Source organism: Idiotropiscis lumnitzeri, chromosome 10, assembly GCF_059441095.1.
Source record: "Idiotropiscis lumnitzeri isolate Australia: NSW breed Sydney's pygmy pipehorse chromosome 10, RoL_Ilum_1.0, whole genome shotgun sequence".
NCBI classification, from domain to species: Eukaryota; Metazoa; Chordata; class Actinopteri; order Syngnathiformes; family Syngnathidae; genus Idiotropiscis; species Idiotropiscis lumnitzeri.
Window position 1 is genome coordinate 18,237,092 of NC_142400.1, and position 27,323 is coordinate 18,264,414.

The following is a 27,323-nucleotide window of genomic DNA, read 5'->3' on the forward strand; positions in this document are numbered from 1 at the left end:
CCCTCCGAAAATGCACACCACATGCACAAATCACAACTCGTGTTTGTCTGTTTATTGAACAAATGACCAATGGTAAACCTGAAACAAAACAAAGATTATTTCAAAATGATACCATATGTTATTTTCTAATGAATTACATATATTATAAAATATTGACTATTGTACAAGATATTTATAACTATTGCCAATTCATTGTCAATGCTGAATATGAATAGTATTGTCTTTATTTTAACACCACATTTTATTTTAATGACAAAATCGATTACCAACTTTAACTAACTACATTAACCATTATTCGTCGTACTATTGGCGCTCAGTCGGTAATCATAGATATGCGCTACTTTCAAGATTACTCACACAGACGTCAGTAAAACGTTGCAACAGCATCAGTTACAAAACTTCCGATACACCACTATTGGTACTGTAATCGAACGTAAAACATCTCAGTTGGGTTTTTTGTTACGATTGATCGCGTGAGCATCTCAATGCCGCCCATTGCTCAAGTGTCCGCGACATATTTGCGAGTTGCCAGTACTGACACGGACACACAATAGTAGACGCTAAAGCTAAGAACGTGCAAAAATAGAAAGAAATTGCATGGCAATCTGGGTTAGTTTCACAGGTTTATAAGAGGAATGAAACCACAAGCGAGTGCAGAAGTCTCACTTTTGATGTGAGACTGATGTTTTTGTCCTTCCATATGAGCTTGGTATTTGTCAAAGCAGCAGTCAGTTTGTGCAATTCTCGCAAGGACTTCCCGTTTGGATCCGTCATCGGACACGTATCATGGAATTCGTTTTTAATTAACAATTCTAATTATTAATGATTTAATTTATTTGCCTCAAACCTGATTTTTATTCTTTTAAATTCTTGTTTAACCATATTCAGCACCTGAAATATGACTTACCTACAAAAGAATAAATATTATTTATCTGCACAAACTGCTTTTCTGTTTTCTAAATAACTTTTTAATTTAAGTGCAAGTCCTCTGAAACCACATTTGCTCAGTCTTTTTTACAAAGTATGATACGATCCGAGGAATTAAAAGCCTTTATAAGGTCAACAAAAACACTTACAAAAATTGTTTCTCATCTAATGCAGCGAATATTTCTTCCGTTAATTCCATAAGTACCATTGATGTGGAGCGTGTAGTTCTAAATATTGTATCACTCTATGGATTTATAGAATCTAATTACAAACAATTTCTCGAATTTCTAAAATTGTGGATGCACAGAAATTGCCTGTAGTTTGAAAAGGAATCATATTTATCTCAATTTTTATATGTTAGAATTGCCTTGGCTATTTTAATTTCGCCTGGAAACAAACTCCAAAACAAATGATTGACCACAAATGTACGCAAATGGCTCAACAACCAGTTCAGTATCACTCGTTACCAATATCATCACTTGCACAACATTCAAAATTCTCCCCTGACACATCCCCCACCCATCCAACTGCTCCTGTCTCTTCCCCCCAGCCCCCTCTATGCACTACTTGCTTTGAGTTTATTTTTTCCTACAACCCCGTCGACCACCTCAGGGGCTCCCGACAGTCAACTCTCCTCCTCTTCGAGTCTTCGTGATGGGCTTCATATACTTTTCACCTCACATAAGCTCATCGCCAATCATCACCCAGAATTTTATAGCCAATCTGATTGTTACACACCAACAATTTCCCCATTTTAAATAAAAAATGACAACATTTGCAGCAAGCGGTACGGAAATCTCTCACACTCTTGTGCGATGTGTAAGATTTTATTCAGATATGTACGGGCAACTTACAACTTTTGTAAGATTTTGTTGGGTTTAATTGCTTTAAACGGAAGTTTACCCCAAAATATTCTCCTCAATAATATGTTCTATACAGGCCCACAAGTCAAAACATGGCATTCTGATTCATAATGTGTTTGTGGAATATGAGTTAAGCGGTGAAATTGACTAATAACGACTAGTCATGGCTCAGCTTCAGAAAACAGGTTAGCCGTGATTGGGTGTTACTGAAGCCCTGAGGGTTGACAGAAGTGACAGAATGGCATCCCACTCAGATGTTTGAAACAGGTGTATTTTGATGCTTAACACACATTCCACAAACGTATTACTAATCAGAATGCCATGTTTGAACTTGTGAAGGCACATAGAAAATACTGCAAATATTTTTTTTTATGTTCCCTTTAAGGATGAAATTATATGTGATAACTTGAATATATGCTTTGTGATTTCATTTGATTATTACTTGCAAATTAATAAACAACTGTGGCGGCACGGCGGACGACTGATTAGTACGATGGCCTCACAGTGCAGAGGTTGTGGGTTCGATTCCGGCTTCGGCCATTCTGTGTGGAGTTTACATCTTCTCCCCGTCCATCTGAGAAGACTCACCTATGAAAGCCCAAACGCATGAATCAAAATGCATGTTAAGACCAACAAGATAATATCCAAGTTAAATATTTTTCAAACACTGCATCTCTATTCTTTGCTCTTCTGTTTCAAGACCAAATGTTTAATTATTGGCCAGAAACACCGGATGACACTAATGTCTCACAGAGTGCTGTGAGTGATAACCCAGAGAACATCTTATCTTTTTCCACAGAAGAGGAATATCCCAACTGTGAAATGGTAATTGAAGATTTAATTATCTGACCAATGGCTGTGAAATTGAAAGCGAGTATTCACAAATTCTATTATTCTTTTACTTCAATAAGTTACTTTTTTTTTAATTTCAGAAAACTGTTCTGGAAATGTCAACTGAAGATCAACAGGAACTAGAAACAGAAGTGAAAAAGCCATCAATCCACCAAAACCAGCAATTAATCCAAGAAAGAGAAACTTTGACAAACCCTGCAGGCAGCGATTCATATCCCTCAACAAAAGGTGACAATCAAAGTGAAAATGTCCTCAAACACTGCACACCAGCGAGTGTATGGCAAGAAAAATGACTGCCTCTACTGTGAGAAATATTTTGTCAAAATTACAAGACACCTGCTACAAAATGATTCGAACAAAGCTGAAGTGGCTCACCATGACTTCTTTTCATTTGCCTGGTAAAAAATTGCATTCTTATTAGTGTAGACTGAGCCATGTAATACAGTATATTAGGGGAAAAGGCAGTCTGAAAAGTGTTTGTTTATTAAGCAATTACTTAAAAAAAACAAAGCTAAAATTAGTTTGTGCTGCATCCAATATCCCGTTAAACTTTGCAGTCTGAAACTCTGCCTTCGAAGTTCAGTCCGCTGCAGGCTTTGGCTCAGAGTGGGAGGGAGCACCAAACTCCTCAGACCTGCACTCAATTAACTTATACACGTCATACAACCTCCTTTGCACAATATAATCGTACTGTGTTACACTGAGGCGCCTCTAAATTGACTTTAACAAAGTTAAGCCACACTTGTGATCGGGGCCGGGTGCACCCGCGCAATGCGCACGTGTCAAACTTATTGAAGGCACTTCGTACATCTGACTATACTGGCTGTACGTTCATATCAACAACCAAAAAGAATTTTAACCCCCACATTTGGTGGGTGTTAATTTAGAATCCTGCTTATGACTTAGCTCATTCATGTTCTTCTCAGGACTGGTTTCATGATGAAAAGTAATTATATGATTTGGTGCTCGTATCCTCCAGTTTGTCCGTATGTTTGTGCGTCAGTTAGCCACATTAGCCCGCTAGCAATGGCCAAAAGCTGTTTGCACTTATTATGGGCACATAAGAGCGCGTTGTTGACTATTTGCATACTTTAGAGTCACCTAACCTTGTAATGATTGTTGCTCCTTGCAAAGTGACTGTGCGTAGGTGTTAAATTTGTAAAAATATACCTGAGCTTTTGTCAGCTAAGTGTAATTATTTGCAACTGCCACTAGATGGCGTCATTCCACTGGCTATTCTTAAAATTCCACATGTTTAGTGAATGCCAGTAGTGCAGCATACAGTACCTGTATTCAAGGCAGCCCCAACTTTATTTATACGTATGGCACATACCAAACTCAAGGTAACTCAATGTGCTTCACATAATTAAAAGTACAGCGTTTAAAAGCATTTAAAAACAAAATAGGAGTACTTTCAGGATTTGATGAATGAGGAAAATAAAACTCAGAATAGAAGGAATGAAGTGAGTAAAGCTTTGAAGAGGATGAAGCATGGAAAGGCTGTTGGTCCTGACTGTGGAGGTATGAAAGTGCATAGGGTAGATGGAAGTGTATTTTATTTATTTTTTTTACATGTAAAAGGGTGATGCACAGAATTGCAACAACCGTAGAGAAAATAATTACTTTTATTTGATTGATTGATTGATTGATTGATTGATCATACAATGACTACTTCAGAATAAGTGGTGAAAGCCCTGATGAGAAAAGTGGAAATTTGTGAGTGGCAGCAAGACTTCCATCTGCCACAGCCACTGCCAAACTGGAACGGTCAGACGTAGCTGCATCGTGTGTTTGAGGATATCAGAAAAACACATGTCAGGGTGTCCAGAGCTGTGCTACTGTATGAAGAAATCTGGAGTGGTGACATGAGTATGAGTACCGTTGGGACTGCATCAAGGATTGGCTATGAGATCCATCTGGATGGAAAGTCAATGTCTTAATCTCATCACAGAATGTACTATAAGAACAGTACATATTTCTTTTCCCATTTTACAGACTCCGATTCCAATGAATTTGGGATATTGTGTAATACGTAAATAGAAACAGAATACAATGATTTTCACGTCATTTTCAACCTATACTGGCCCGCAGGAAATACGCAGATAGACAGATTAAAAAAACAATTAAATAATGTGTTAATGTTTTTTAATATAGTTCACCAACAGAGGGAGTATCTTCAGAATCAACCACAACACAAATATGTACCCAAACGGTATGCAAAAAAGGTCACCGAGTGACCATCGTCTCTCCTTCTGCCAGTCTCAAAAAGATTGAACCGTATTTAATTATTAACTAAACAACATAGAGGCAATTGGCAAAGCACAGTAACCGTTTTCTCCCATTATAGTTAGTTGACTGTCCAATATTTATTTTCCTTCCACTGCAGTGAGAAACATTGAGTAGGGATCAAAACATCCTTAGTCTTTCCAACTGTCCATGGATCTGAGATTTTATCTGCAAGATTGGTTCCTATACTTACAAGGAATTTATTAAGAACATCAGCCACTTCATTCCTATGACAAATGACAATCATTTTTTATGATATAATCAGCGTGACCATTTAGTGGGGAACAAGGTCTTATGATACTGTTTAATATACTCCACATTTCTTTAATATCATTTCTGTGTACACCTAATATTTTCTTATAATATCCTTTCTTGTCCTCATTATATGAGTAAATTTATTTTCACATCTTTTACATTTATTTTCTGTTTCTTCAGTTTTCAGTCTCACAAATTCTTGGTATACCTTTTTTTTTTTAACAGTAAACAGTTTTTCTTTTTGCGTGCATTTTGCAATCCTCGGTGACAGTTACTATATTTATGATTTTAATTTGCATTCTTTTACTGGACAATGCTTACCATATATTTGTTTAAATATTATCATTAATGTTTCATATGCATTGCCCATCGTTTTTTTTTTCTTGATATTTTACTTCCCAATTTTGTGCCAGTAACTCTTTCCCAACTGTTTCCATTGCGTCTCTGCGTATCTGTGTGCCTGTTAATTTTAATTCCCATAAATTTGATCATAGATAGCAAAAAATGGTAGGTGGTCATTAATATCATTAATTAATATACCATTTATTCATTTTGTTTTAGATTTCATTTGTGTATACAATGTCAATTACAGTGGCACCATTGGATGTAATTCTGGTGGGTTGAGTTATTTTTGGAAAAAATATTAGACTGTACATTTTGTTGATGAATTCATCATTTTATGCTTATGTGGGTTTAATATATGAATGTTAAAATCTCCAAATATAAAAACAACGTTATCACTTCTATTTGAAAACATGCTCTCCATCCATTCCTTGAAGGTATCAATGTTTGTACCTGGTGCTCTGTATTTGCAACTGACAATAATATTCTTAATTTTTACCTTATGTATAGTTATGCATTCCATTATTATTTTGTGATGCCTTCTCATACTTTGGATTTCCGATTTATATATATATATATATATATATATATATATATATATATATATATATATATATATATATATATATATATATATATATATATATATATATATGTATAGATAGATATATATATAGATAGATAGATAGATAGAGGCCGGCCCGGCGGCCCGACTGGTTAGCACAATGGCCTCACAGTGGGAGACATCAGCGGTCGTGGGTTTGATCCCGGCTTCGGCCTTCCTATGTGGAGTTTGCATGTCCTCCGCGTACCTGCGTGGGTTTCCTCTAGGTACTCCGGCCGGTTTCCTCCCACATTCCAAAAACATGCATGGCAGGTCGATTGAACACTCTAAATTGCCCCTAAGTATGAGTGTGAGCGTGAATGGTTGTTTGTCTCTGTGTGCCCTGCAATTGGCTGGCAACCAGTTCAGGGTGTCCCCCGCCTACTGCCCAAAGATAGCTGGGATAGGCTCCAGACCCTAGTGAGGAGAAGCGTTACAGATAATGGATATATATATATATATATATATATATATATATATGTATTTTCCGGATCATAGGGCAGGGCAGGTCTTTGACGAGGGCTCTCAACATCGTCAAAGACAATACCCACCCAAACTCACACCTGTTCGACCTGTTGCCCTCTGGCAGGCGCTACAGATGCATCAAATCGAGGACCAATAGACTGAGGAACAGTTTCTTTCCGAGAGCCATCTCCATTCTGAACTCTCACACACACACGAGAACACCCTTACCTTGCAGAACAGCATCGTGATGTGTTTTTATATACCCTATTCAGTACTAAATTCCATTGCACTCTCAAGTCCCTAATCTTCCCCAAAATAATCAAAGCGCCTTGTAAAGCGACGCGCCTATTATATGGACTAAGCATCACTCACGACCATCAACTCTTTTACTCATCTGGCTGTCCGGAGTGCATGTTAGCACGCCCTGCTGGCCAAAGTCTGTGTCCTCTATGTTTCAAATTGACCGTGACTTATACATTATGTGACTATGGTGTAGGAGAAAGCTGGACAAAAGGGCAGCTGTCCACAATGTTGTAGTCTGTCTTATCATTTATGTTATTGCAAGCAAGAAACGTCCCAGGTTTAGACAACAGACTGCAAAAAGCCCAAAGCACAACAGCACATCTCTCTAAACAGCCATGTGATTGGCTGAATCTGAGTGGCTCCCAAGAAGCCATTGCTGTAATTGGCTAAGGCTGAGTGGCTCCCAAGAAGCCATTGCTATAATCTTTTTGTGTTATTTTTATTTCTTTTGGGTATATAGATGGCATGAGAGATACATGTTTTGTGTTAATCGTATTTCTTTGTTTCATTGTTTGCTTGTATGCTGAGTTTTTTTTTTTTGTTTTGATTTGAAACCATGACTCTAAGGAGTGTCGTGACCAGTGAAGTCCCTCCCCTGACGTTGTCTAGTAAACTAGACACCTTTTATTGGTTAGAGTTGTTGTTATTGGCAGTGATTCCTAATAGTTTCATGACATCTGTCATTGAAATGGAGTGATACCTCTGGCAACGATTTCTTAGGAGATTGAGTCCTGGTGAGCTGACATCAGCTAGTGTGAGCAGCTAAGCTAACGCGAGTAGCTGAGCTAACACAAGCAGCGGAGCTAGCTAGCGTGAGGCAGCTGAGCTAGCGCCTCGTAGTGCGGCGTGCCTAGTATATGCATTAAATGCAGAAATAGCACCCTCAACTGGTGTTGCGCCCTTTGATGCAGCGTGTCTTATGACCGTAAAAATATGGTATATATACTATAACTATCATTGAACTTAACAGCAGTGGTAAAAACTTACTTTCTATAAAAACATTCTTCCATTCTTGCCCGTCTGCTTGCAAGATACGCCAATTAATGGGTACAGTACAGTGGACAATAATCCCAGCAGATTCCGGAGCAAGCATGATCGCATGGAAAACATGGAATGGTTTCTCAGTAATAAGGACATTCAAGCAGAACAGATTGGAACTGGATGACGAACCATGACAAGACCTTTACTGTTCATCCTTCACATTATTATTTAATTATGCTACTTTTAGTCCGTAAACTTGGCACTCCTTGCTACCCAGATGCTAACAGAGGCATGTACCAATGCAAGCATGGTCACAGTAAAAAGATGGACTCGTTTTTCTGCTAATAAGGACATTTACATGTTTTTCTTCATTGGTTTGACTCATTTCTCAAAACAGCATGGACAAATTAATTTCCAAACCATTCTGCAACTGTTCACAACAGAATGACATTTCCCATTGATTTAATTAAATTAAAAATGTCTTTCTATATGTCTCAGTGCATATTTGCAAATGGCAATATAAAAGTAGCCTGCAGATAGCATAATGAACCCACATTTAGCTCATTTTCCAAATATATACATCTGGTTTATTTCAACATATTAGTTGATTATCAGTCCAACAGTTGTTTGCTCCGAAACAGCATGATGTCATTGTGTAAGTCGTCATATGCCCAAAAGTCTGTTCAATTGTCAAAATTAGTCAAGAACACAATACTATAGAACCAAATGAATTCCTTGGAACATTTGATTTGTGTTCATGGGAGAGAGCTACTACCACCGTACTCCCCTTACCTCAATCCGATTGTGGCTTTTTTTTTTTTGCCAGGAGCTTTTGAGTGTATGAACAAATATTTTACGGACATCACAGTAGATTACTGTACTGTACTGTATCAGAACAGAAAATATCCGCTGCAATGTGGACAAAAAAATCTATGGCCAAACTGATCGCAGCACGTATGGCCAAGAGGATGAGGGTGGTTGCCACGAGCGGCGGGATGACAACAGCAACCAGTGTGGTTATGAAACTTTATTTAAAGCACTGCAGGCTAGATATACATTTTGTTTTCTTTGTTTGCTTTCTTATATGTAAAAAGTACAAAATGCTGTGTAGTTTTTCTTGTATGTATTCTACTGTAATGTATGGAAGTTAAGTTACTTTGTGTGTGAATAAAAATGGTAACAATTATCTTGGCAGTGTGAGTGCAGTGAGTGGGGCATTAAACTTTAGCAACTGCTCTTACTGTGAACCCTGCTGAAAAAAAAAGAAAGAAAATCGCAAAATTCAAACCACTAAGACCAGCTGGTCAGCAGCTATGACCAGCTCTTGGCTGGGGCGTTCTGCTGTGCGGCTGTGGCTGAGTTAGAAGAGCGGGTTGCTCAGTGACAGTAGGTTTGGTTGTTCAAAATGTAACTGGTTTGTTTTGCTTTTGCTGCAACTGCTGTTTTGTTTGTTGAGCAACACAAAAACACAACAAAATCTGGTGTTTTTGGGAGGAAAACCATTTTTTTTATCTTTCAGTTTCATACATCATTGTGTTCTATTGACTGGACCGCTGCTGTAGTGACAAAACTGATAAACATTTTGTTTTGCAGTGCTTTCACAAAGCCAAGGGACGATACATTTTAGGGACCCTATTTCAACGTGAGAGGAATTTAGCTTTGACAAATTGGTAAACAGGTTAGGAAGAGATATGAGCGTTTGTTGTTGATCCATGGTGTGGTGATGAGCCATCCAGGTCATTTTTGGCAAAAGTACTAAATAACTGCAAAAGAGCCCTTAGGCAATTGAGAAGGATCTTTGCAATTTTGGTGGCACTGACTTATTAGATGAGAAAGTTATCATTTAATTTGGAAGCATATGTGAACAGTTTCACAAGAAATATGAGCTTTTGCTAATGAGCTGTATTGTTGCGAAAAACTGTAAGACTGACCAGTTTGAAATTTCATTTCTGTTTGAAGAAATGAGCCAAACCAACAGAGAATAACAGTAGTAGTTGATTTTCTATATGATGAAGTGGAATGGATTGATAGACTAGGAAGTAAAGGGAAACCCACAGATTTGATTATATTTACTTGAATAATGATGAGTTAGGTCAATGTTTATTTAATTTAATTTTCTGGGTACTTTAGATTGATTCTTCTCGCTTTTTGGTTAAAAATAAATAATATATTTTTTTAAAGTGCAAACAGATCATTTAAGGGAGGCTTAAGAACATTCTAGGGAGACTACTGGTGGGAGTTAATTTAGTTTACACTGATAGCTGTTATAAATATTAAAATGCACAGGTAATACATGTTTGAAAGTAGCGAAAAATTGACTTTTTAATGGATTCATTTCATTTCCATTGTTTCCTAAAGTAAAAAAAAATGGATAAATTGGTGGTCATTTATGATTAATGCTTATAAATTTGATGTTCAAGCACAATAACAACAAACACTATTGCAGTTGACATAGTCAATATTGCTCACAAAGAAGTAATGAATTCTCTTGACTTGAACATGATTCTTGCATTCGCTGTTATAGTCAAGGTTGAACTATGGAACATGATCAGGGACGTTCAAAATCTTTAAGCTGCATATTGTATGGAATTGATTCGGAGTCCTAGTTCTTTCTGGCACACTTATTGCAATTTGATCCATTTGCTTGTTGAGGGGCTCAAATATTAGTGGTAAACACTGGAAGAGGAAGTGACTTCAGAATGATCTTTTTTCATGTTTTTTTAATATAGCTCCAACCCTGTTTTTTTAGGTATGCAAAAAAAAAAAAAAAGCACAAGTTGTTTCATGGTTTAACCGTGCATTGTTTTGGAAAGTGTTACACAGCTACAGTAGCTGGATGGATGAATAGATAGCTGAGATGGCTAGATGATAAATGAGACAGAAAGCTGGATGGATGGATAGATGGAGAGACAGACGGATAGATATATGAATCCCATGAGGGAAATTAAGTTGAAATAATATTACAATAGAGAGAGCATTATGTTTTCAAGACTTCCAACAGCCAAAGCCTCCTGCAACCAAGCAAATACTATTGAATTTGATGACTGTTTTAATGTGGGTATTTTTACAGCTGTTGACTGTGATGGTTTCAAAGACGTTTAACCAGCTTTTGCCTGTAGCTCAAAATATTGTAGACCAGAAGTTCATGTGAACTTATTTTGTCCAGTAAAATACTACACCCACAAATACCCTTTGTCTAGACTTTGCCGTTGCCACCATGTGTTTCAAATTGGGCTTTGCATCCATCTTTGAAATCTAACATTAGTTTACACCAATTATATCATTGACAAGATCTTTCTGTGACCTCAAAGCACCCTTGTTGCCCCTTTGAACATTTTACTCTTTAAGGAAATGCTTCAGACCTAGTTATTATTTGTTCCAAAAAAACATCACAAGCAGTTTGAGAGATTGTCTCATGTATTTGGAAGTGACTCCGAAGATCTTTCCACCTCACATCTAAGTCATTAGAAAAAGACCGCATGATCATTTCAGTTTCCCTGAAAAATCAATTGTAACCCAAGCTAAAAGCAGGGTTGCTCCAAATGGCTTCACGTACTCCGAACAATATCATATGTTAGTGTTTATCAATGCATTAATTTCAGGCCAGGCGTGCTGAGGGGGGATTATTTTCAGATATGGATGATCCAAGTTCTTCTCTCTTTTAACAGAATTAGATCTCAATGTCTGACCCTTTTTTCTATGTGTGAGGTTGGCATTGAGACTCACTGGAGTCCCCTTGCCTGAAGTCAAAAGCTCTGGAGTGTTTAAGGGGTCGAAATGAAAATTATCTCCTCTCCCCTAAGGAACAGGATCATGCTTTTGTAAAATAAAACCAGTAATGGAGGCTGTCTGCATGGCTTAGGGCACATAGATGTCAATAGTGTACTTTCTTTACCATTCTCTACTCTCTTTAACAAGTTGCTCCTTTCCAGTCGTTACTTTTTCCTCAACTTGCTTGAGTTGTTTGTCGTTACTTTTTCCTCAACTTGCTTGAGTTGTTTTCTGTGAGGTCTGAGTCTAACAGGGACCGTTAGTACAGCTTTGTCTGAAACAATGACATGAAGTAACCCAGCACTAATACACAAAGTTCTTCCTGGGAGTGAAACATTGCCAGACTTCTTATAAATTAGATTACAGGAATATGTTTTGGTACAGGTCGAGGCCGAGGGCACTTTTGGGCATTCCGTGTTCAAGTCGTAGGCTTAAGAGCTCACATGTAGAGGGGTTAAGGGTGAGCTTGGACTCCCCAGTGAGGAAACCAGATCATGTTTGTTTTGATCATCGTATTTGACCTGGACTTGACTGACATGTGCCCCCACTTTACTAAATTGCCAAACAAAACACCCAGTACCACAGCTCCGCAATCATTTAATCGTGTGGCTTGAATCAGAGTCAGCAACACACATTAATCAAATGTAATAATAGAAATGAGTTGATAGTTCAATGAAATACAATATAATAATTATATTTGAGTTGTCATTGATTGTCAATGATTCTGATAGGTCATTTAACAGGATTTGTCATTGTGGATATAAAACAGCCGTGTAAAGTAAAGCCCAGTAAAGAACTACAATAAATGTTAAATACCTCCATTTTAACTAAATACCATAAAAGGGAACATTTCAAATTGTGTTGTGTGTCCTGCCCGTGTTTGATATGCTATGCTGTGAGCGATAGATGCAGCTCCACAAATAGGAGAGAGGGGAAAGCACATAGGATTCAGTCCTGAGGCCGGCTTGTACACAGTAGGTGACAACCGATTCAAATCCAATCGAAAGTTGTTTTTTAACATTCATAATGTTGTTAAAATGTGACATCTCAACCCCCCCCCCACACACACACACATGTGATGGGCCTCAAACAAGTTGTTTAAAATGCCAGCATCTGAGACTGTTGGGAAAAAAAAGAGTGACCTTGACATGTAACAAAACTTCTCCAGTCTTCATGGTGTTAATAGTGTCCTTTTAGTCAAACATGTGTTACCCATCACAACCTAAATCTGAGTCATTTGACAGCTGGTACATTTTCCGTTCTTGTTAAGTCCCCAATAATGATCCATTGTAGCTATTTTGTTGTCATACATCAGTTTCCACATGTTTTGATGCCCTGAGTTAACCAGCTGTAGGGCAGCTTATGTTAGTCACATTGATCAGTCTCGTTGGAAACTCATTCTGTAGTTGGCTTTTGGGCCACTAATGCTACAATTATACTATGTTCCTGGCAGCCACAACAATCAGAATTGAGGCCCCCGTTGATAAAATGGGATGGACGTGCGACAACGTTGCAGAATGGGATGGCCAAACAGGACATGCCGCGATTGCTGTGGATGCATGAAAACGTTTTTTAACTATCAAAAAATTTGTCATTGCAGTCACAGTGTGATGGGAAATCTAGTCGGCAGTAGTAAAACACAACAAAACGTGGCACGACATGACAGGGCATAGCAAAACTACGGACTGGCATGCGCAGTCTGGGCGGTGGTATAAAGCCGGGCCTGACAGGGGAACTTAATCTGAGGCCACAAACGTTTTCCAAAGCTGCCTGGCATTTACTTTTTCCTCCATAAAAAAGCCTTGACAGTACGTGAAAAACGTATCAGGCCTTGATTAGAATGTAAGAAATGTGACCCCATCAGAACGTGATGGGCTGGGAGAGAATGTACTGGCATTCGTGATAGTAGACCAGGGGCGAGCCATATTGTGCCTTGGAGCCTCAGGGAGTCTGCAACCCCTTTTCCCCACAGTGGTTCTGGGTGCCATGTGAGAAAACCTAGCAAGACTTACAGAGAAAAACTGGCCACAATCCCACAGTGCACAACATTTCAGCCAAATGGGGCTGTAGTGGCCACCGGGAACAGTGCAACAATTGCATTACATACAGTACAGGATGGCCATCATGGTTTATTTATGTACATAATTTACCAAATTATTCCATTATAAGTGTTTTGTTTGTATCTATACATCCATGCACTGACATAATTGCATGCTCCGTCTAATGTTTGTCTGGTGATAAATTTGAAAAATGTTAAACTTGTAAATAATCTAATATGTTTTATATATATATATATATATATATATATATATATATATATATATATATATATATATACATATATATATATATTAGAATATATAATGTTTAAAAAGCAGTGGCACTGTCCTATCTTGAGACATTATTTTGCTGAGAGGTACCATGTACTGACATAAAAATAGTGTCTAATATAAATAAAACCCATGACCATGGATGTCAATGGGAGTCAGATTTATGGTTGGTTGGACTTGAGATACTGCGTGAGAGCAGGTACACTGTTCCGGATAGTCCAACCTACACTCTGGCCTGATTCATTCAAACGTACTTTCACCAGATGTGATTAATGAACCAGTACAAGACCATTAGTAGGGGGAATCGTTTCATTATATGTACCCCTTATTATTTTGGATGAACACATAAGCAATATACTATATAATGATGTGTTTGTGTTTGTAAGATTTGTGGGTGTTTTTTTTCCCTGGGGTTGTAAAGTTAAGGGCTTGGTTTTGAGACTAGCGATATGATTGCTGCAGTAATTGTGGGCTGAGTGCAGTTGGATTTGGCATATTTATTGGGGCCCTTATATGAAATGTGGTAGGCGTGTTTGGGTGTTGGGGGTCAGTGAGAAGGAAAGGGCACAGGAAATGTGTGTGTTGTGGGGGATCTAGATGTGGTTAGTGAAGGAGTCTAGCTGTTTTGAAAGCCACAGGGGAAGCCAGCTGCATTAAAGTATGCCAACCACCTTTGTGTCTCACTCCTTCCGATGTGACACATTCATGTTTAGCTGTATTAGTGCTTCTAACCCTCGGCCAATGCCAGGTAACAATATTTTTGCATATTTATAAGGAAACAAGACAACAAAGCAGTTATTGTAAAGCATTATGTTATTATCTGTGTTTTTGTTTAGATTTGTATTTTGTTTCATGTTATGTCTTCTTGTGGTGCATGGTTTGCTTATTAGGTTTTTTTGTTTCCACCTGTGCTCATCAACCTGGTTTCTTGTGTCTACCAATCAGCTCCTTCAAACAATTGTTTCTTGTCCGTTGTCTCCTAAGTTTACTTTGACTTTAATTCATTGTTGCATCTCTTGATGCTCTTGTCAGCTCCTGTCACATTCCAATTTGCGAGTCCATTCCCAGTTTTAGTTGACTATTTTGAATCTTTCTTTTAGGTCTTTTATTTTTCAGGACAGTGCTGACACTGGTCCTTCATCAATGATTAAATGACATGCAACATCAATTCATTGGAAGAAAAACTTACAGGGCACCCACTAGCTGTAACTGCCTATTGTGTTAAGGCCAAGACACGGCCAATATCGATCCAAAGCAATGAAACATGTAACCTGAAACCTGCCTGTCTGCCAAGCGCCTGGTGGTCGAGCCTGCACCCATGGGGCCCAGCCTGGCTCAGCCTAAAGAGGCAACATGGGTCCGCCTTCCCATGGGCTCGGCACCTGTAGGAGGGGCCAAAGGGTGCTTTGCCCATGCACCAAACAGCAGCTCAGAGCACCCACCCTTTTTTGAGTACTTGGATGGTGTGCTGGCGAGCGCTCCTTCTGGGGAGTCCCTCATTCTGCTTTGGGACTTCAATTACCACATAGCCAATGACAGTGAGACCTAGAAGGGCCTGATTGGGACGAATGACACCCCTGATTAGAACCTGAATGGTGTTCTGTTATTGGACTTCTGTGCTCATCAAGGATTGATCATAACGAACACCATGTTCAAACATATGAATATTTCGAATACCTCCTCAATTCCATTGACAGACCTTCTTCAGAGGAAGCAGAGTCTGGGGACTCTGAAGTGGTCTTTCCTAACTGTGGGGTTGAGGACACCAAGGTGGTTGAAAAGTTCCTCGGTGGAAAAGTCCTGGGGGTGGATGAAATTTGTCCGGAGTCCCTAAAGGCTCTGGATGCTGTGGGCCTGTCCTGGTTGACACACCTCAACAACATTGAGTGGACATTGGGGAAGTGCCTATTGATTGGCAGACCAGGGTGGTGGTAAGCCTGAAAGATTTTAGGGAAAAATGATATTGCGTTTTTTCTGACAGATATTGTGATTTTCTTCACAATGTAAAATGCCATTTCCAAGCATGACAGAAAATGCCATTATACCATTAAAAACAATAAAAGTATAATAATAAATAAACTAAATAAAATATTACTGCAATAATGCAAGGACATTAAAGATTTGTGAGGGGCCAGTTCTTTCTCAATTTTTCAAAACTACTTGGCATCAAGTATAATTTTGATTTATTTGTGTATATGAAAATGCATTTTAGAAACCCCAAAATGTTTTACATTTCGGACTAATATACATCTTTTTACATAAATGTAATATTATTTGTCAATAAAAATCATTGTCCATTAGCAAAGATAAATTAATTAAAATATATAATTTTGAGACCTATTATTGTGTAGCTCTTAAAACTCAGTACTCTGTGGTTTGTGGCGCAAAATAGTGCAAATATTATTAATGAGATTATAAATATTTAATATACGTTCGACATCAAACCTCTTTGTTATGATGACGTCAGCTGTTTACGTGTTCTGGACTGAGAGTGTCTGCTAGATTGCTAATGCAGCCATTGTCTTATTTTGTCTAGATGTGCATTGATTGAAGTACAACATTTCTATTCATAGGTGCTGGCTCTCTACCCTAACATGGATGATAATCAGCAACTCTAAATCTGAGACCAAGGAAAGATTGGAGTTCCTTCTCCAGGTCAGGGACGAGATCTTGCCCCAATAGGAGGAGTTCAAGTATCCTCTCTTTTTCTTCGAAACTGAGGGGAGGATAGCGCGTGAGATCGAAAGGCAAATCAGGGCAGCGTCGTCATTGATCGAAACTTGCGAGGTGAAGAGTGAGCTGAGCCAGAAGGCGAATTTTTTGATTTACCAGTTGATGTACGTTCCTTTCCTCATCGATGGCCATGAGCTGTGGGTTGTGACCGAAAAAATAATCTCCCGGATACAAGTGGCCAAAATTAGTTTCCTCCACAGGCTATCCGGGCTCTCCCTTTGAGATAAGGTGAGAAGCTCTGTCATCCGGGAAGGGCTTAGATTCAAGCCCGTCCTCCTCCGCATTGAAAGGAGCCAGATGAGGTGGCTCAGGGATCAATGTGGCAGGAGAGAAGGAAGTCTGGGCTTTCCTGCATAGGTTGCTGCCCCCGCAACCTGACCTCAAATAATCATACATTTTCACCAAATTGGACTGGGCACCTTATAATGTGCCACTTCCAAAATCTGTAAATGTTCTTGTGTGACTTTTATGAGCACACCACTTGACTGACTGGGAGCATTTCCTACCGACACACTGCCTATGTAGAGGAAAGGTGGACGTGACTGAGGACAGCAATACGGACGTTAACGGGGGAAGGGTGTGCGTGAAAGAGGATGCTAAGCGTATGCCCCCAGGCTTGACGAAGAAAATCCAACCGCTGGGCATAGTTGTAAAAAGGGCGTTCACAGTCAAGTTGCGACCGGCAGCAATGGATGACAGATGGCGAACACAGCTTTACTAGGACCGGCAGGTGGATGCTTGCGTTAAAGGGGCTGCTTGCACTGTTGTTCGAGCTTTCGCAAAAGCCGGCATCATTTCTGAGGAGCCTCACAGCAACAAGACTGACTCTGACAATGACTAGAGGGAGCCTGACATATTAAATACTTCAATAAAGTACAATCAAACTCAGTTTTGCTCATGTTGCCTTTTTTTAACCGTATGTTTTACCATGCATGCATGCTACTGTATGTTTTAAGTTAGCGTTTGGTTTAGCATGCCTGCACCCAATAGAGCGGTGAGCTATTTATGTTAAATAAAGAAATTGCTCTCCATAACTGAGACAGCGCCTTTTAATAAGGTATGCCTTTGAATTGATGAAATGAAAAACTACATATAAACTCATCTAAGACCTTCATAGTTGCAATGAGAGGACTTGCAATCCCAATATCAAGTGTCCAAATTGATCAGGTCTTCAACCATTCTCGAATCATTGCCCATGTCTGAATTACTTGCAATATTTGGTCCATGCCTCTATGCGTTTGTTGTTCCACCTTCTCTGTAATTAGTATATCATAGCTCAGTCCTCACAATGACAGAATTATCTAGAAATGCCTGCAGTTTATGTGAGTTGGACGTTCGTTTACAGAAGGTTGTATTTGAGATTTTTTTTTGATCAAGAACATTTAGAAAGTGCATCTATTGTAAAAATAAATAGGTGAACTCCAACATACAGTATACATACTCTACATAATACCAGATTCTTTGCTCCGAGCTCACCACTAAAGGCTACTATCTATACCCTATCTATCTATACTCAAATGACTAGATCAACAAGAACTTTGTTCGAAGACTCATAAACAATCAGTTCAGAAGAACTAGGCTGAAGAATACTGATGAACCATCAACCAAAGCTCTCTTTGCACAAAATAAGCTATAGTAAGAGCAAGTTTAACAGCACTCGTGCTTTCATCCCACTGTTGCTCTTTCAAGGCCTAATGACAAGGGAGAATCCATCCATCCATCATTCGTACCACTTGCGACCGCAGCACAGTGACTAAGCTCTGAAAGGTAAATAAAGTGGACCCTCACATTGTCTTTTGGTGAACATTACTCAATGTGCCGAGTCCCCTGCACTTAGGACTTGTTGCAAATGGGTGGCTTGGAGTCCAGTCATACCATTTAAGTGTGTCTGTGATGTTGACCTTGTGATTTCTAGTGGTATGTAGACCAAGTACTACAACTATCCAGAATATCATAATCATGCACACACTCTGAACTTGACTTGTTACTTCAGACAGCTCCAACACAGAAAACAGGCATGTCTGTCAAAGTTGTTTGATGGGTTGTTGCTTTAGCAGACAGCATCAAGGTCATGTTCTCAACAGACATCTTAAATGTTAACTTTTAACTCTCCAGCTTTTAACCGTCTAAATTTTGATGTGCTCAATTAACCTCCTCCCTATTGTGCGAGTCACAATCACAGCAGCCATAACCCTGCCCTGCCTGCATATATACATATATATATATATATATATATATATATATATATATATATATATATATATATATATATACATATACATATATATATATATATATAACTGCTACAAAATAATTGTACCCTCATTACAGAGATTTTGCAATTAGATAGATAATACAGGCTGCAAACAACACACTGCACTCCATTATATCCCCATGTCCTTAAGGCAACAAATCACTTACACACTGTATAGAAAACATTTACAGCCTGCCATCTGGGCCAGCTGCTCAAGGTCCCTGTCAGCCCACAGCCACCCAGAGCTTACCAACAGAACACACACGTTACACACACACAAGGAAAATGTCTGCGCTTAACTGCTTGCACATTTGTTACTTATTGACATTTCCCACGATCAACAACCAAAACATGGGTTTGATCTCCAAATGGTCTAATTTGATGATTTGTTTTCTTCCAGACACCAAGTTGCCAGGTCAGGAAACCTTTAGTTGCTCAAAGATAAATGTTTCCTAATCAATGTGCTGCATTTAACCAAACCTCTCCACCTCCCAACCCTCCCTCATCCCGCTCTGTGTTTTGTTTCTGCACTTGTTTCAAATCACTGATTCGATTAAATCAACAAAGCCAGTTCACCAATGACTGTCCTATTTCTGGACATTTCTTTCTGCAGCTGAGGTTTGAGTGGTCAGGCTTTTTTACAACAGTTATACAGTACCTGATGAGAATTTAACGTGCATATTGAGTCATTGAGTGGACCGGTTAAAAGTCCTGTGTCTGATACACTTTGTACGTGTGAGCTGCAATGATGAATGTCTGTTTAGTCTATTGGTTTTATGGTGTTTAAGTGGTACTCTTACCGTCTGTGGCAGCCCCCTTGAATTGGATGTTCGCTGAAGGGGCACACAGAAGTGATGTACAGTGACCAGCGGTCACAATCTCTGCCAGTCATTCTGCCCATCTGAGGACATGAGGGAGCCATAAAGAACCATTAGCCAGACGGTCACAATCTTTTTAATGTCGCCCCCACCACCCCCACTTTTCCCTTCATGTGACCTTCTCATAACTCAGTCTTCTGCTACTCATTCCCTCTATCTTTATCACAATTTCCCTAAAACAGGCAATTCTTTCACATTCCTGCTTTTCCTGTGCTTTTCCCATGCATACTGTTTAAGCACTAAAAGATTTCAATTACATGTATATTACACCTGCTGAATGACTCTACATCAAGTCTGGGAATTGTAAATAATCTGTTTTGATGTTGAACCCAAAAGAAAAAAAAGATAGAAAATATTTATTTAGCCAAAGCCTGAAATTAAAAAAAAATATATTTATTTTATTTCATTTGATAAGATGGAATTGGCTAGTTATTGTTCCCCACTTTGGGGAGAAGGAAAGCACCACAACATTGCAGGTGTATAGCACAGGTGAATTTTGAGCAGCTGTGTTACTGTATCCATCCATTACCCAACTGCTTGTCCTCACGAGGGTCGTGGGCACGCTGGAGCCTAACTCAGCTGCCTTGGGCTGCAGTGGGCGAGATACACTCTGGACTGGTTGCCATCCAATCGCCGAAATACAGAGACCAACAACCACTCACCGAGGGACACTTTAGAGCAGAGGTATTCAATTAAAAGTCACAAAGGTCCACGACTAAAATTTCTTCCAATTAAAAGGTCCGAACCAAAGTCCAACTTCCCTTAATGTCTAGCCTATGTCTACATTTTTAGTTTCAATATTTCGTCATTTTCAACAGAGCGCACTCATATACGAAATATTTAGCAATGTTCACATTAAACACCTTTGCCAGTCAAACAAATATAAGGCGTTTATTTCACATTCAAGAAAATGTGGCTCCAGGAACTTAAGTTTGCCACTTCCAGAAAAAAACAGTCAAATATCTCCTGCAGAAATATATCAAGTGCTAAGCATTGAGTTAACATCTTTTACCTATTTTTTCCTCAAATCAAAGAGTTATCAGCCTAAAAAAAACGGAAAGCCTAATTATCCAAGTAAAACAGGTCAACATGTTCAGTACACAATCAATAAAAATGGCTGTCATCATGAAAAACTAATTCAAAATGAGCTTTGTCACTACCTTTTCTTTTAATATTTTTTTTAACATCTCTTAATGAGAAAAATGAGTTTGTGACTGCCCTGCCAGTGACTTAATTCTGGGTTGTAACGGAGTCAGGGCCATTGGGATTTGGTAGATTATTTCACACATCTGGCCTGTGTGTTTTCCTTTAAATAATGTTTGTGCAACCGCATTTAAGCATTTAAGCACTCCTTCACAACTTCCCCATCACTTGAACGTTTTTTTATGTTTCCCCAAAATCCATGATACTTTAATGAACATTCGTTTGCATGCTGCTGGGCTGTCAACAAAAATGTAAAAATCTCTTATACTGCACTCGAAGTTCGATGTTTTTGCGTGCGCTCACCTCAAACTTTCAGCGGATAACTTTGCAAAAAGGGCGGTGCTTTGTTTCGTAGTGGCGCTTCACAATGTTGCGACAGTTTCGGAGCATATGATGCACACTGGTTTTGAATCGGCTGCAGCCAGAACGAAACTAAATTTCTCCGTCCATTCATTTAAAACAACACGCATCGACCTTGCTAACTTTTTAGCAAGGCAAACTGTCAGCAGCACTCTTTTCCGGTCTGCTGCGCAATTGGCAGTGGATCAAACAACAAAACATTTGATTGGCTCAAATCAGTGACGCCTTTTCCATATTAACTAGAATTGCAGCGCCAACGTTTGCGAATGCGCCCTGAAAAAAATTCAGCGTAAAGCGGTCATGGGTCCGGTCCGAACCATCGCGCGGTCCGGATTCGGACCGCGGTCCGCCATTTGGTGATGCCTGCTTTAGAGTGTTCAATTAACTTACCATGCATGTTTTGGGGAAGTGGGAGGAAGGACACGGAGCAATCCCACGTAGGCACCGGCAGAACATGCAAACTCCACTCGGGAAGCCCAGAGCCTGGACTTGCATGCACTGTGCAGCAGATGTGGTCATAAGTCGTCCAACGTGTTACATTTGTTTTCTCTTAAGACTTTTGCAATAAACTTGACCGTTTTTTTTTTTTTTTTTTACTGTTAGTGATGATTAATTATGAACAGTCACCAATTATAAGACGGTGTGCACACTTGTGCAATCACATTTCCTTTCTAAAGTATTTCATTTTTGTTAGATTGAGTGGCAAAATTTGTGGGTATCATTAAGGGTAAAAAAGTTTGAAATCATTTTTCTTGGTCTCATTTTTTATATTGCAAAATCTAGCATTTGAACAGCGGTGTGTAGACATAATATCCATTGTATATGACTGAGTTTGCTGGGGGGGTTTCGAAAGACAATACCTCTTTTTTACAAATAAAATGTGTTGAAACTGAGTTCTCAATATGGCAACAGACAAAACTTCTCAGATACATCAATTTTACGATTGGCATTAAGATTTAATGACAACTTGCGCAAAATAGAAATAAAAAAACACACATTCAGTCTTTTTTTTCTGATGAAAGTATACAGCAGCTTACCTCATTGCTATTATGGCATTGAGGGCTTGGAGCCAGATCTTCCAAATGCTGACGTCATCTCGATTTATCTGTACACTGCAATGAGAGGGAGGGAGGTTGCAGCGCAAAGAAGGCAAAGGGAGACTAAAGTGATTGGCTCGCTATCCCCCCGTCTCAGTGACACATCATGAAAATAAAAAGTGTCTAAGGCATAAATTATCACATTCACCTTAACAATTCAGTCTCAGATGTTATTTTAGTGAGGACCCCAAACTAATCGCACTGCCTGCAGCTATAACATGCCTCCTAACCACAATGTCCATCAGTGCTCTCTGAACAAATAAATAAAAAATGGGACAAAGGTCACTATAGGTTTTGGCAAGAAATCATCTATGGGTCTTATTTTTAAAACAGTGTTCGAGGGTTTCAAGTTATTTTCATTCGTCCCAGTGAAGAAATAGAAACTCACTCGTGGTTTATTGCCGTAGGAGAAAAATCTCAATTAACTGGTTTTCTTGTTGTTTTACGTGCAAACATACTCAAATTTAATTTATTTTCAAATCACCTGTCAATATGTGCTGTCATTCAACTGCTCCTGTGAAAGTTTGTTTGTCATGAAAGTCCAAGTAATGGATGGAGCACTGAAAAACGCTTTTCATTCCTTGAAGTACATGAAAGATTAAGTGCCACACCTAGTGGCTGAATTTGGTAAAGCATCCTTTACCTGTGTCATCCATCAGTTTTCCAGTCTACTGTAATTGCTGGGTTTGCTTAAAACAGGACGGTGTGATTGTTTACTCATCTCCTCGTTTACAACCATGTAAACTGAAAGGTTCTTTTATTACCTTCCATTACACGAGTGCAACACACTACTCGTGAGTCACAATTTTTTCCTTGAAAGAGCTTCAAAGTTGACAGGTTGCCAGAGTTTGAATGTCATTGGAAAGCGGACGAGTGCCAGCGAGCATCGTGTCTTTCCCTCAGCAAGGTGGGTCTGACTGAAGGAGAAGCTGAACGCCCGAGGTTGTGCCCATTTATGAGGTCACACGGGTCAGCCTTAAATGCTTGAACTTAAGAAAACCCTTAAATTACTGAATGATTTATACACGCGCCACAACTACTTCAGCCTCTATAACGATTTACATTAATTTCGGGGACGGGTGGCGGATTTAGTCCTTGGCGTGCAATAAAACGACGTGGCGAGACTGGCAGACTCATCTTATTACGCACATTAGGCACATCCTTCGTACTTTTTTTTACCTCCAACTTCTAATTAACAGTGGAGCAGATTTTAGTCTGAACGTATGTCATTATTTCATTTTTGATCCGGCTAAACTTCTATGGAAAGTATTGGCTAAAACTTAGCATTGAGGAAGTGGGATCCTCTTTGGGATATGGGTGATTGTACAGGAAAAATGTAAATTGCTACCGCAGTCACTATGCCAAATCTAGACAGCCCCCAGATCGACTTTTTTTCTTGCCCTTAAACTGTTTTACATCAACAGGCTCAAAAGGCTCGTTTACGCCCACTAGCACCCAGAAGCAACCTCGCACCCACTAGTGAGCGTGCAAGACAAGGAGGTGGGGGTGGCTGGAGGAGAGCGAATATACGACATGTCATCTTCAGCATCATAAATAAGAAGAAACACCAAAACTTGAAGTCTCCGCGCGTGACATCAGCACGGCTCTATATGAGGAAGGAGGCAGAAAGCATCAGGACCAAACTGGAGGCAGTCACCGCTCAACCTCAGCAGCGCGCGGAAACGCACATGCGACTCATTTGCGGCTCTCAATCCGTCCAAGTACAACCACGCGTGCTTGTGTGCCCATTGTTCGAAGTGACAAACTTTGAAGAAACCCAGGTGGACGGAATCTAAGAATTTTATGGGAAGGGAAGAAATTCTGGTCTCACTCACTTCATGCACGCTGCGACGCGTCCCTGTCGGACCTCTGCTCTCTTCTTGGAAACCCAAGTTTTGTCACACAACGAGTGATGCTGCGTGTTCCCAAGCTGCACTTGCACTCCAGGGGATCCTAAAATAAAAGCGAAACCGGGACGGAGTAACATTTCGTCAAATGCAAGGTAATTTGACAACAAGTTTATGTCGCCGAGCGTTTTGTTTCGCTTTTACGCACAATGCGCGCAATGGGCGTTTTTTTCTGCTGGTCTACTTGTCACCGTTTCAACAAATTACCACACATACCATTTACTGTTGTGAATTTTAATCCAAATTGTGTCACTTCACGCGTCCTTGTTCGGTGTTGATTTTGTCACACTTCAATCACACTAATCTCGTTTGTGATTATATCTCCACAGCGCACCGACGAGGACACTCACACTCAACGGAGGATCATCTCAGTCCATAGAATGATCCCAATTGGTGACCTGATATGTCGCATCTCGTCTGATGTTTGACAAATTTGCAGCTCGACTAAAAGGAACTCCAGGAGAACATTTACAGAGTCAAAAACTTCATCGCAAGCCCACTTGGCACCCCCCCTTTTTTTAAATCGGGGTCCGGACAACTTAATAGCCGTCCAGATGCAGTTTCGACTCTTCTCATTTGCGCTGATAGTATTGAACTGTATGGAGTACAGCAACTGTCAGGCGCCGTCACAACGCTGGAGGAGAAACAAAAGAGGTAAAAGTTACAGCTTCATACCGCCGCATCGACAGAGTGACTATTGGGTTAAACGCATATGATGTTAAATCTTCATTTTCACAGTGCGGTACTGTATTTTACATGCGCCTTTTAAAATGGCGACATAAACAATTTAGCCCGACACTGATTTAATTTTTGGTTCTGACAACGCTCAAGGTGCGTTGAGGCATGACATCAAGGACCAGTCTATACTTTTAGAGCATATGGAAAGTGTGAATAAGTCAGACATTTAGTCTTCTGACATCATGAGATAATCTTACAAAAGAGTTGTGGAGGAGGTTAAGAGGCTGTGTATTTTTTTTTGCCGCTTTCGGTATGCGTAAAATGTGCGCAGATACGCCGGGCACGTGTAGTTGAAAACATGCTCATGTAAAGTGAAAGCATTCTTATTGTGTTTAAAGTATACAACAAAAATAAAAGGCGAACTAAAGGGTCGTGTCCCGTTGAGGACTAAAAGTGAATCCTTCCCAAAAGTTGCTGATGCGCATCGCTCCATAACGTAACATCTCATTGGATAAGAGCGGGCTTTTATGGTGAGAGCTATTTAATGAATGGATACGGAATCCCTTTACCCCGACATATGAATTGCACATCTCCACTCAAGCCCCCTAAGCTGGTTTTAATTGATCTCATAACCACTTTGAACAGTTGGTAGGAAACCAGCATAACAATCGCTCAGCGGAGGCGCAGTTGAGGAGGGGATCAGCCTCTTTGTAAACACTGCTCTATACTCTCAATGAACGAGGAGACAGTGGGATTAGGAGAGTTGGCCCCAGCCAAGTCCTCTTTAGACTTGTGACATAACTCGTCGGATCCTTCGGGCGCCCAATTGATGTTGGCTTGGTCTGTTTTTTTCTTCTATCCCTCTCTCTCTCTCTCCCTCACTCTTTCTCTCGTAACGCCAATTTTTGGGCAACCGGTCCGGTCCCTGCTGTGTGTTAATGTTGTAGAGAACTCATTCAAAGTCAGGGGAGGGGGCTGGTTCTTGTAAATTGTATGGCAATCACAGATTTAATCATATGCACTGCGTGCCAGGGGGAACCTCCACACTCTGAAAGCCCTCCACGGTCCATCTGCAAATAATCAGTGAAGCACTGCGGGGTACTGGCAAACACACACGTTTTTTCGCCCTTCTGTTTGTGTTCCTCTGTTCTTCTGTCTTGAATGACTCTGTTAGATAGCGTCTGGGAGTTATGTTTGTATTTTTGTCCTGTTCAAACATCCTAAATATGTTGGATGGCAACACACCATTGCTTCACTTGCTACTTGTGTGTGCAGTTGTACCGCCAGGAATTTGGGGCCCTGAAAAAAAAGGGATCTTGCTGCCTGAAAATACAATATTATCTGCCCCCCTGTCAGACATGGGCCCTTAGAATCTCATCATTTTTTTTTCCTGTTTACGGAGCCGGTGTGTGTGCGTGTGGGGCGTGCTTGTGCCTGTATGAGAAGTACTTGAACTGACTCTAATTTTATAAACGTATCCTTTGGAGGTCTCATGGCACAACACTGGGGCGGAAGCACCTTTGCGAAAATCACCCCAAATATTTGGTATTTGCCTGCTGTTTTTATTTATCACAACCACACAGCAAGGTGTTTACGGAGAAGAGGGAATATTTTATTTATTTTTTGTATGATTTAAGATTGCAAAATAATGCAATACTTCTCAACATAATGCAATGATTTATTACCGCATATAAACCTTTGCCTTTTTATACAATACCTCGTCCATTTTTATTACATTATTTCACAAAAAAAGATCATAATTACAAAAATATTATTTTAGGACGAGAACAAAATTCTTCCACCTCTGGGTCATGGCTTTAAGTGTACGGCAGCACAGGCAGGCGCATGAATGACAGTTTGGAGAGATTTTTTTTTTTAGATGTCCCAAGCAAGGACATAGTTTGCATACAAAGGGATAAGGTATGTACTAAATGTTAACAGTTAGTTAACAAAAGAAAATTGCTATCCAACTTATTCCTGCGCCCCATGAGCCTTTGCGTGACATAGGTGCGCCACTTCCTGTATTGTGAATCCGGCAATTTGTTTTTATGGAAACAGTCCGCTTTCTACAACAGTTAAAGGCTATTTTTAATGACCTGGAAGTGGAATCACTTGTTCCCGCACGAATAATTTGCAAAACTCATTGCATTCTATTGCAATAGTGTTGAGTTTTAACATAAATATTATTGTAATAAAACGGGTTATATCACAATCTTAAATATTATTGCGATGTC

General features: G+C 39.6%; 1 protein-coding gene and 1 long non-coding RNA gene across 2 annotated transcripts in view; one reads left to right on the plus strand and one right to left on the minus strand.

Moving 5' to 3' along the window:
• Window positions 1-2,184: 2,184 nt before the first annotated feature.
• LOC148329563 (uncharacterized) lies at window positions 2,185-22,503 on the minus strand. Its single transcript, XR_015845605.1, has 4 exons — window positions 22,445-22,503; window positions 21,798-21,905; window positions 19,767-19,867; window positions 2,185-2,378 (listed from the first exon to the last, which is right to left on the minus strand). It is a non-coding gene; the product is annotated as an uncharacterized LOC148329563 (long non-coding RNA).
• A 1,483-nt stretch (window positions 22,504-23,986) lies between these two features.
• rspo2 (R-spondin 2) overlaps window positions 23,987-27,323 on the plus strand; it is a 63,118-nt gene continuing 59,781 nt past the window's right edge. Inside the window, exons 1-2 of the mRNA XM_088306915.1 lie at window positions 23,987-24,506; window positions 24,741-25,065. Coding sequence (XP_088163041.1) covers window positions 24,966-25,065 — 100 coding nt within the window. The 5' untranslated portion in view covers window positions 23,987-24,506; window positions 24,741-24,965. The remainder of the gene's footprint in view (window positions 24,507-24,740; window positions 25,066-27,323) is intronic.